Source organism: Papaver somniferum, chromosome 4, assembly GCF_003573695.1.
Source record: "Papaver somniferum cultivar HN1 chromosome 4, ASM357369v1, whole genome shotgun sequence".
Classification (NCBI taxonomy): Eukaryota; Viridiplantae; Streptophyta; class Magnoliopsida; order Ranunculales; family Papaveraceae; genus Papaver; species Papaver somniferum.
The window spans coordinates 29,756,030-29,767,803 of NC_039361.1; the positions used below are offsets into that span (position 1 = coordinate 29,756,030).

The following is an 11,774-nucleotide window of genomic DNA, read 5'->3' on the forward strand; positions in this document are numbered from 1 at the left end:
CTTAGAAGTTGAGAGCAACACGGAAGAATGGTAAGCAATTGTTCAAGTTTTGGGTATTGTTTGAAACCGAGAAAAACAGTGAAGAAGATTGAGAACTACCACTTATGTGTGATGAAGTGCACATGATAAATGGGTGATTTAGAGTTTATATACAACAGTGTATGTTGGGTTTGTCTTGAATCTCGAAATTATGCAGGGAAGGCGTTATTTATGAAATCTCCAATATATGTGCAGTATTATCCATGGGCTCGCTGGTTTTGTTCCAAGGAGAAACAAATCGAGTTTAGGTTGCAGTTCAAGAATAAATTCAGCTGAGGTGCTGCCGCAGTTTACAATGGGTTAGGACTGAAACCACACGGGTCATTGGGTACCAGGGGTTTACTGGCTTCGTACAGAGCCGTGAAGATCAGATGGACTGAAGTTTGGCCGAGAAGTCAGGGAGTGACCTGTTTTTAGAAGTCGAGAAGTATTAGGAGTTGGGTCTCTATTGCGAGTTTGCAGGTCAAGAAACTGGAGCTATAAAAGAGACTTAGGTCTCCAAAAAAGATCATCCTGCACCCCTCTCACGACTGCTTTCACCTCCAACAGGGAGGAGTTGTAGCTCCTCTCATCACCACCACCACCATCGTTCCACCATCACCCGCATACTACCACCATCCTTCCACCTCATCTCCATACACCATCATCACCACTAGGTCCTGTGTTCGAGACTATCAGCTTTATAGTGCGCATTCATAGCATAACAGCAGCAGTTCACCACCACATCCACATCATTCACTGCACCATTCCATCCTGCCATCAACCCACCTCTTTGCAACAGTCCACGACATCCAATACCATTCCATATTTGCATCTCCACCTGCTGTTGTTGTTTTGGTTTGCTTATTGTTTAGTTTCAGTCATGAACTCCAGTAGCTAAATACTTGTTTAATTAGGGATATTTCAGAAGCTATGTGACTTGATTTTTAATCCTCAAATATCGTTTTATTGCTTGTCTTATACGGTTCTTATGGCCATGAATTGTTTGCAGGGAATTTGAGTGGCCAATTAGATATCTTGTTTACAATACTAAAACTAAAGCTAGATTTTAGAACTGTAATCCGTAATTGTTATGGTAATATAATCACAAGTAGCTAAGCATCAACATTGCAATGGGAAGTTGTGGATTTTGATGTGTATTTGATAACCCTAAGTTAACATGTCGAACTTACGAGCATGTGGTTAGGATCAATCTGACTCATAGAACATACCGGTTAGTTAAGTTACACTAGAGAGCTTATTCAAAGTGGCTTGATTGACTAGACACGAGTAGAGAACTTATTCTACGAAGTGGCTTTGAAGTTTAATGGACTTGTTGAACTTATAACTTGTCTAGGATTGTTAATAAACGTATTTTGAAGAAGATTCATGTTCACTAGTGGAGAAAGACCCCCTAATCATTCTCATCCTCATTGTTTGCTTTAATATTTGTTTCATAGTTTTTGCATATTCATATTTTCAGAAATTTAATAGACAACTTTAGCTCAACTCTCCCTTAGGAACGAACCTGCTTATCCGTATACTACTAGTTAGTTTAAAGAAGAGTAAGGAATATATTTTTTCTGAGTTTGACACCTCATCAAACCCTTACACTTGGACTAGTAACAAACATGGAACAGGTAAAATCAAGACTAGGTTAGATAGAGCCCTTATAAACTCTGAATGGTTAATATATTTTCCCAACTCTTGTCTTAAACATCTCCCATTTCTAGGATCTGACCATTGTCCTATATTTTTTGATATGTCACCAAATGATGTGATAACTCTAGAAATTGGAAATTTTTTGAATGTTGGTTAAGAGATAAAACCTTTCTGTCACAAATCAATGTTTCCTGGGCCAAGCATTTTAATGGTTCTGCAGCTTATTCCTTTGGAGCAAAAGTTATCATAGACAAGAAGAACTTTATCTCTATGTAATAGAACCACATTCGACAATATACAGGAAAATACTAAGTCATTACAAGAGCAGTCGAATACTCTTCAACAGTCTGATATTAACTCAATTAACACAAAAAAGGTAAAAGAAGTGGAGAAGTAAATAGAGGAATGTCATACCAGAGAAGAAGAATTTTATAGACAAAAGGCTAGAGATACACTTTTTCATGAGGCAGACCAAAACACAAAGCACTTTCACCTCCAAGCTAACAAAAGAAGAGCTAGAAACAGAATTGAGTTGCTAAAAAAACCAAATGGTAGCTGGTGAAATGAAAGATCTGAACTGGAATCTCTTCTTAACAATCACTTTCAAGGTATCATGACTACAGATGAACCAGTTAATAATACTGATCTCTTGAATCTACTACCAGTATGTATTTCTGATGAAGATAACACAGCTCTAGAGAAGATACCAGATGAAGTTGAAATCGTTCAAACACTAAAAAGCATGAGTCGTGGGCAGCACCCGATCCAGATGGATTTCCCCCAGGTTTCTTTCAAATACAATGGCCAGTGGTAAAAGACGATGTTATAAAAATGATTCAAAGCTTCTTTGCGTCTGGAAGGATGTTAAAAAAATGAACAAGACGAACTTGTGTTTATTACCAAAAACTAGACTTCCTCACACTCCTGGTGAATATCAACATATTTCTTTATGCGATTCAACCTACAAACTTATCACGAAGATCATGACAACTCGTCTAAAGCACCATCTTGAAAAAATCGTATCTCCTATGCAAGCAACTTATGTTCCAGGTAGGCAAATTGGTGACAACATCACGCTGGCTCAAGAAATAATACACTGCATGAAGATTAAAAAGACTAGAAAAAGTTTCATGGCCTTAAAATTAGACATGAGCAAAGCCTTCGATCGTGTAGAATAGACCTTTCTTGATAATGTGATGGAAAAACTGGGTTTTGGTTACAAATGGCGTCAATTGGTGTATGAATGCATTAGTACAACAGAAATACAGATACTTTTAAGTGGTTCACCGTGTAAATCATTCAAACCATCAAGGAGGATTCGTCAAGGTAACCCATTGTCACCATATCTATTCCTACTAACAATAGAGGTCCTTACAAGGGCTCTATCAAAAGCAGAACAAGAAAAGAAAATCCAAGGTATCAAAATAGATAATAATGATCCTCAAGTTACTCACCTTTTGTTTGCAGACGACTTCTTACTATTTACGAAAGCTTACATTTATAATGCAAACAATCTGCTTGATATCATTAACAAATTAAGTGCTATCTCGGGGCAACAAATCAACTTTCAAAAATCTGCAGTTTTCTTCTCAAAAAACATAAACTCGCGTCATTTTAGGATTTTATTAAGGAGACTCGGAATGAAGAAACTCTTGAAGAAATATACTTGGGTATTCCTCTTTTTCTAAATAGGAAAAAAAACTTCTTCTTTTTCTAGTATAGTGGACAACATGAATACTAGACTAACAAGATGAGATGGAAAATTCATATACAAGTTGGTCGTTCTGTGATGGTTAAAAATGTTATCAACACAATGGTTTTTTATCAAATGAGTATCTTCAAGATTCCGGAGACAACACTGATGGAGATGGATAAAGTTCAGCGTAACTTCTGGTGGGGCAGAAAGTATGGTAAAGGCTGTTAGAGCATTGCTCGGTCGAACTCGCATGCGTTGCTATCTCAAACATGTTTGCCAATATTAGTGATCAAAACTATATGTCTTCATTTCCAGTATACTTATGACTAAGTCTCGGTCTAGGATAGTTAGGAACAGTTGAGCTCCAGACTCCATGGCGATTATCTTGCAAAGACGAAGAACTACTCAAGGAACAAGTGGAACTTCATCCGACCAAAAGGTATGTGGAGACTTGAACTCATCTTGTCACTCAAAAGTCTATCTACTCTATCTCCTACTCTTGAGAAAAAAGTCGTATAAGTATGATAGTTTTCATACATACACATTTGCTATTTCGAGCGGAGTTTACTCGCCTATCTTTTTCTCGAAATACGTGTTGGTAAGCTTTTGCTTTAACCATATTCATCTTTACCTGTAACGAAAGTCATGATGACGTTTCAATTTTGAAAATAACTTTGATGACGATAGTCGATTCTTTATGTCTAATGACTGTTATAACATTATAGAAGAATGTTTCAATGATTGAAATGTAGAGTTGAGAATATGTAACCACTTATGGATGTAAGCATATAGTGTGTTCACACATTAGTATATAAATCCATGTGTAGGAAACCAAGTGTGTGCATGCGGTATTGGTGAAGGAGACAGGTTGGGTACGCGTACCCGTACGCGTACTGGCGGAAATTCACGTCCGTGAAATTCTGCTGAGTTTGAAGTTTACGAACCAGTCACCTTAGTTACACGTACCCGTACGCGTACTGCAGAACTTTTTCACCCGAAAAAGTCTGCTGAGTTTGGAAACTAAAACCAACTCAAAATCCGGTAGCTAAGGTACGCATACCCGTACGCGTACCCAAGCTAGTTATTTCTCAAATCGGTATTTCATGGACTTAAAACAATAAATTATAAGGAATGCAGTCTTTGCAAACCGTGGGTATATTGTTCATGAATTGATTCAAATGAATCAAACCGATTTTGTTTCAATTGTGTCTATGTATAAAGACCTAAGCAATTGAACAACTCTTGAACTAGTTCTTATGAGTCATTTGAACTAGTTATGAGAAAGATGAATACGGTTAATTTGAAAACATCATATGGCTAACCATTGGTCAACCATTTGTGAACCAACCAATGTACACGTTTAGGTACGGCTACTCAAACCTAAATGAATACATTTCATTTGTGTGTGACAAGCTAAGTTTCGATCTAACGATTGAAAGATATTATCTTGGATAAATCAGGTTTTTCATCTAACGGTGATTATTGAATTCTTTGTTACCAAGGTAACTTAGATTGCAAACCCTGATTTGAAAACTATATAAGGAGACGTCTAGCAACTGTGCAAAACTAATCCCCACACCTCCTGTGTGATACTAGTTGGTTTGTTAGAGTCGATTCTCCTTTAATCGCAGGATTCTTCTCGAGACCCTGTCGATTAACGACTGAAAGACTTCATTGGGATTGTGAAGCCAGACGAAACTACTTCTCTTGTAGTTGAGCGATCTGATCTTGCCATTTTCTATCGTACGAGTTCAATTGAATAATTGACTTGAGATTATATCTCCGATAGGGCAAGATAAAAAGAAATCACAAACATCTTCGTCTCATCGTTTGTGATTCCGCAATATCTTGTTTCGCTAGCGGATTAAGATTATTGTGAGGTGATCGATAATTCTAGGTTGTTCTTCGGGAATATAAGTCCGGGTTATCGATTGGTTCCTTTGCACCTTGATTTATCAAAACACAGAACAAAACTCGTAGGTATTTTTGTGGGAGACAGATTTATCTATTACCATAGACTTTTTTGCGTGATACAGATATGTTTATTAAGGTCTTCGACTTTGGGTCGTAGCAACTCTTGGTTGTGGGTGAGATCAGCTAAGGGAATCAAGTGTGTAATATCCTGCTGGGATCAGAGACATAAGGAGCGCAACTGTACCTTGAATCAGTGTGAGATTGATTAGGGTTCAACTACAGTCCAGACCGAAGTTAGTTTGTAGTAGGCTAGTGTCTGTAGCGGCTTAATACAGTGTGGTGTTCAATCTGGACTAGGTCCCGGGGTTTTTCTGCATTTGCGGTTTCCTCGTTAACAAAATTTCTGGTGTCTGTGTTATTTCTATTTCGCATTATATTTTGTTATATAATTGAAATATCACAGGTTGTGCGTTGTATCGATCAATAGTGAAATCCAACCTTTGGTTGTTGATTGGATATTGATTGATCCTTGGATATTGGTCTTTGGTACCATCCAAGTTTATCTCTCTTGTATTTAATCGAGACTCGCAGATTGCTTGAGTAAGATTTAAATCAAGAGATAGAGATATTAACTCCTTGATATACTTTTTATTAAGATTGAGTCTGACTGTCTACTTGATTCTCTTAAAAGTATATCAGAATTAGTCCATACAGATTGCTAATCGAAATATTGGGTGAGGTTGTTAGACCCCCACATTTTCAAAGGCATTTGTTTACTCTCTTGGCCTAGTATTGGTAAAGAAAAATGCAATGGAGGTATGGGTTTCCAAAATCTTTCTTGTTTCAATCAAGCCATGCTCGCAAAAAAAAGCTTGGAGATTATGTAACCAACAAGATCAACTTTGGGCAAGAGCACTAAAGCAATGTTATTATCCAAACAGTAATGCCTTGCATGCAAAGAAAAAAGAAACTCCACTTGGGCCTGGCAAAGTATCTACAATGTTATGCCTTTTATTCGGGACTTCAGCTTCTGGGTGATTGGCAATGGCAGTAAAGTTCACATATGGTCAGATAAATGGATTTCGTGTAAAACTAGACCTCCTCTTCCTGCAGTCTCATCTGAAGAAGCAAGCAACTACACACTAGTTTCAGATTTGATCGATCAAGATACTAAGGCCTGGAAAGTTCAGTTGGTTCAACATATATTTACACAAGATGATGCTGAAATCATTCTACAGATCCATATTCCTATAACAAATGAAGACTGACTGGTTTGGACTCTTACAAGGTCTGGGCAGTTTTCCGTCAAGTCAGCCTATATGAAACTAATGGATATCAAGCACAACAATGATCTTCAGTATAATGAGGTAATGGCGAGATTTTGGAAGAATCTATGGAATATAAATACTCTGCCTAAGGTCAAGCATTTCCTGTGGTAGTGTATATGTGATATTATCCCTTACAATGAAAGACTAGCAAGAGTTTTTAATTACAGAGAAGAGATTTGTAAGATGCGTCACCAACAAGAGGAAACAACAAGTCATATCCTGTTTGAGTGTTCTTTCTCAAGAGAAATTTGGTTGACAGTCCCTGGTGCAAGTCAAAATATCCATCGTAATGGCAACAATGTGGCAGAATGGGTAAAAAGCTGGTGTACAGATACTACACATAATCTAGTAGATGATTGGATCGTAAAGATGGCAAACACGGCCTGGGAAATATGGAAGGCACGCTGTGACTGTGTCTTTCAGGAAATCAGGCCAAATCCAATGGGTGTAATAAAACGTATTCAACTTCTAAATGGCTACACGGGAAAGAAAATGAAGATGAAAAATATAAATGCATATGTATAAGCTCAAGTGCATATGAGACCTATCTCTCACTGGAAACCCCCTGCAAACCCTTATCTCTCTTTCTGTCGTGATGCATCTTATAAAGAGTTTAACAACGTACATCATACTGGCATAGGACTAATAATTCATAATTTTGCAGGCCCCTATCAACAAAGGAAGTGCATCTATGCAGACAGATATATAAGCTCGGAGCAGGCAGAATGTGCAGTAAGCTCGGAGCAGGAAGAATGTGCAGGACTATTATTAGCTATGGTTTGGGCTGAAGTAACTATACAAGAAGCGTGTTTTGTGTTGGATGCACAGACGGTGGCAAACGCAGGTAATGGACATTATCAGCTAGTAGCTTGGGAGAATCAATCTATGATTCTAGATATAAAAATCTTATTAAACAATAACCCTAGATGGTATTGCAAATATATAAGTAGAGAATGCAATAAGCCAGCAGACAAACTTGCTAGGCATAACAGGAATTTTAAAATTTCGAGAGTTTGGTCTTCATGTCCTCCATCTTTTATAGAAAGAGCAATTCTGGAGGATAATTCATCTGTAACTCAATCTTCTCATTAATGAAATTCTTTTTTTTGGTATAAAAAAAGAAAAGTAGATAGCTATATGGAATTAGAAAGCAGTACGCTGTACTTACGAAACAAACAACATTCAATAACAGCTAGATAGTATGACCAGCAAGCGCTATGTGAGAGCACTAAAACAATCAAGTTGTAAGAAAACTTAAAATTTTGGGCCCTAACAATGTGAGGCCCTAGGTCTCTAGAATTGGGCCCTGGAACTTTCATTGTGCTTGAAAAATCGCCTGGCACTGCCATTTAACTTGTTTGTGCATGCAGCTGATGATCTTCCTGCAGTCGAGTCTCCTTGGATGTAGAAGCTCTTTAGTCCAGTCCACAGCTGGAAGAAACACTATAGCTTCTGCCTCTTCTGGAGAGCCTGCGTTAGTTGATTCTGCTCCAGCTGCACTATTATCCCACACCAGGAAACCAAAACCACTATTAGTATCTAATTCAAGCTGCATCGAAGTTAAGGACAATACAGTGTAATAGTGGTTTTATCCAGTTCTGTTTTCTTATAATTTGTCCGGTTAAAGATTATACTATTATTATTAGGATCAGAATGAACATGAATTAGACGAGGTTTTCTTTTCCAGAATTTCAAGTGTCTCTGCATAGCTAAGAAAACCTTGGTACTAGTCCTTTTCGATTCATTTAAAACCCTGTTACACCTTTCTTTCCATATGTACCAGCACTTGGTTGCTGCCACATCCAACGGCAAACCATTTCCTTAGCAAGCCAAAGATTGTGGTGATCCAGAAAGATACTAACAGAGCTAGAAACGACAACTAAAATAGGTGTAGGAGGTAAAGCCCATACTGATTTAGCAAAGTGACAGTCAAAATAGAGATGTGTCGCAGTTTCAATTTTAGAATTAAAGAAGATATAATGGTTCTCTATCTAAACATGAATAAAACCCCCCTTTGATTTAATTTTTTTTTTCTGCTCTTTAAAACTTTATTGGTTATATTTTGCTTTGCAGAAAAATGCTCATCCACATGCCACGGAAAGCTTTCCATAGTCTTATCATAAAGAATTGAACTTCCTCTGCAACCCAACAATATAGCAGTAACTGGTCATTCATTTCTAATGATTACTCAAGCAGTCAATTATTTCCTCTGCAACCCAGCAATGTAGCAGTAACTGGTCGATCATTGCTGCCTGAAGCATATCTATTACTAATTAGCTCATATTACTGACTGCTGCATTTGGTTATTCTCCATAAGAACACCACACAGGAGCAAAGCCACAATCTAAAAGTTTCCAATTTTCAGTTATCTTATTATCCACAATTTCACTGATTCCTGATTCTACAAGTATCAATGTTGATCGGAATTGCTAGTGAAATGCTAAAAAATTTAGACACAAAACTTGATCATAGTCCCTAGACATCCATCTAGTTGATTTTTCTAACACTTCGATTAATCTCTCTATGTTTACAAACATACCAAAGGCTCAAATGTTATGCTTGGGATCATAAAATGAGAAGAATGTCTTCACGTGAGCGTCACCAAACAAAATACTACATAGTACATATTTTATGTCATTAATTCTCTGTTCAAGCAAATTGACATTCTCTGATTATAATTGTGATACACATTCTTATCCGATAGTGAATTCACACATCAAAGGCTCAATGTTATGAATTGTACAACTTAATAATTCTAAACTGTTAATAAGAGTATAACCAAACAAAACTAATCTAAGAAGCCAAGAAAACATGAAAAACTTAAACTTAAATTGAACAAAATCAGAATAGAAAATAGCATAACTGTAAATGAAAGAACAATGAAAACCATGATCAAGAGAACTTGGAGGAGAGTAAAAACAAGTACCAAAGCCAGAATTTCGCGACGGTTCATCTTGGTGTAATGTTGCTAGTGAAGCCACTTTGAAGAAGCCTCTCAACATACTTTCCAAGAATATCAACCTCCAAATTCACTTTCTGCCCAACTTTTTTTAAAGGAATAACAACATTTTGCTGAGTATAAGCAACCAACATGAAATTAAAACACTCTTCATCATCAAAAACCTTACAAACAGTCAAACTAGTTCCATCCACAGCAATAAACCCTTTGGGCACAATAAATTTCAACACTTCTGGTGGTGTTTTCACTTTCACCCACAACGAATCTCCTTCAAATTCTAATGATACAATCTCACCAGTACCATCTACATGCCCTTGAACAAAATGACCACCCATTCGAGTACTCGGTAGTAAAGCTCTTTCTAAGTTAACACGCGAACCCGGTACGAGCTCGATCAACGAAGTCTTTCTTAGGGTTTCTGGTGCTAATCCAACTGAAAAATTAGATTCTTTTTTATCAAATTCAGTCACTGTAAGACAAGTACCATTAACTGAGATGCTATCACCAAGTTTAACATCTTCAAGAACAACATTTCCAGAGATTTTCATCTCAAATCCACCATCTTCAGCATAACCTAATTGTTTGATTTCACCCATTTCTTCAACAATTCCAGTGAATAAATTTTTGACTGGGTTGTAATTAGGGTAAGGAAGAGACTGAATTGAGGGTTTTGGGAAACTGTTATCATTGTAGAAGAGATTATGTACTGGATTTCTGGAACTGAGATTAAAATTCACTTGGGTTTTTGAGGGAATTCTATGTTGATTGGTAGAGAAGGTTTTTGGAGGTGAAGATCTTAGAAATTTTGATGAGATTGCAGTGAAATGATTAGAAACTGCCATGATATGATAGGTACGGAGAAAACTGAAACCCCTAGGACCGTAGGTTAGTGTATGTTGACGGTGAAAACGCGATGCAAGCCCTAAAAACCCAATGTGAGTCTGTGACCACCTCGAGGTTGACCGTTGTTAATAGGGCCATGCTAACGAAGTTGCGGGTAAAGTCCTTAAAAATTTTAGAGGCTGGTACTTCAAAATCAATGGCAACTTGATTGAACTTAAATTGAAGTCCACGGTTTTTCCTAGAGTACGATGGATGTACTATTTCATTGAGAGGCATACAAGTTGTGTTTCGGTGATGGCGCAAATACATACTTCCTTATTTTTTGATAATTGGTGTGGAAATTTCTCAATTGTCAAGATACCTGAGAATTATTTCGTTGGTAAGGAATAATCTTAGATCGAGAGTTGCTGACCTGATTGTGGAAGGAAATTCCACCTGGAAATCTCAATCTGATGGTTAGAGTCGGTATTGATGTTAAGTCTCTTCCTCTTGTTGTTGGTGGAGAATATTACAAAATTTGGGACTTGGGCAACAAGGGTGTTTTTTCGGTTAAGTCTGCAATCAGAATCCCTTAAGAAGAGCAGCCTGCAGCTAAGCTTTTTTCTTGATCTGTTGTGCATCCAACTTTGGCCATGCAATAATGGAAGATATGGAGAAAAAAATGATGTACTACTGATGACCAGGTGATCAAGAAGATGGGTAAGGAGATGCCAACTAGGTGTAGCTTATGCAAGAAAGACAGTGAGTCTCTAATCCCTATTATATGACAATGCAGATATGCTAAGCGTATATGGGCATGGGTTGCTAGGGTTTTTAACTTACAGCCAGCTGAAGATATTGTGGCTTCTTATAAAACTGCAACTGGAAGGAGTAGAATGATTAAAGACTTACGACTTGTTGCAAATCTTGCAATTATCACAGATTTATGTAAACTACGCAATAAGATTTTTTTGAAGGTGCATCTATTAATTGTCTTGGAGTTATCAGGTTATTCGTGATAATTCTATTCGAATGAAGGGTTTCATGTTTAACATTATGAAGGATTTGTGCATCATGAATTATCTCAAAGTTAAACGTAGGGCCTGCAAGAATTCTACACCTATTGAGCTTAGTTGGTCTGCTCCAGAACAACGTGAGATTATGATTTGATGTAATGGTGCGACCCGTGGTAATCCATGTCAGGCTGGTGCAGGTATAAGTTTTAGGGACGCCAGTTCAAATGTGCTGAGAGCATTACGTGTTGGACTTGGGTGGAAAACTAATTATTATGATGAAGTAAGTGTGTTATTTATGGATTGATGTTAGAAAAAATATAGAATATGAAAAAGGTATGTGTTAGGTCAGACTTTATGAG

General features: G+C 37.3%; 1 protein-coding gene across 2 annotated transcripts; it reads right to left on the bottom strand.

Moving 5' to 3' along the window:
* Positions 1 to 7,682: 7,682 nt before the first annotated feature.
* On the bottom strand, positions 7,683 to 10,522 carry LOC113275044 (riboflavin synthase-like). 2 transcript variants are annotated; one of them, XM_026524476.1, is made up of 2 exons: positions 9,545 to 10,522; positions 7,683 to 8,112 (listed from the first exon to the last, which is right to left on the bottom strand). In XM_026524476.1, exon 1 carries the CDS (start codon positions 10,417 to 10,419, stop codon positions 9,568 to 9,570), a length of 852 nt encoding a protein of 283 aa, XP_026380261.1. In that variant the 5' UTR covers positions 10,420 to 10,522; the 3' UTR covers positions 7,683 to 8,112; positions 9,545 to 9,567. The 2 variants fall into 2 exon arrangements, with proteins under 2 accessions (XP_026380261.1, XP_026380260.1); XM_026524475.1 differs by having other exon boundaries at positions 7,683 to 8,117; positions 9,545 to 10,518.
* Between the last annotated feature and the right edge of the window lie 1,252 nt (positions 10,523 to 11,774).

What these genes read in the sequence shown, in the direction of transcription:
- LOC113275044 (XM_026524476.1), bottom strand. Translation starts at nt 10,419, where the DNA reads ATGGCAGTTTCTAATCATTTCACTGCAATCTCATCAAAATTTCTAAGA.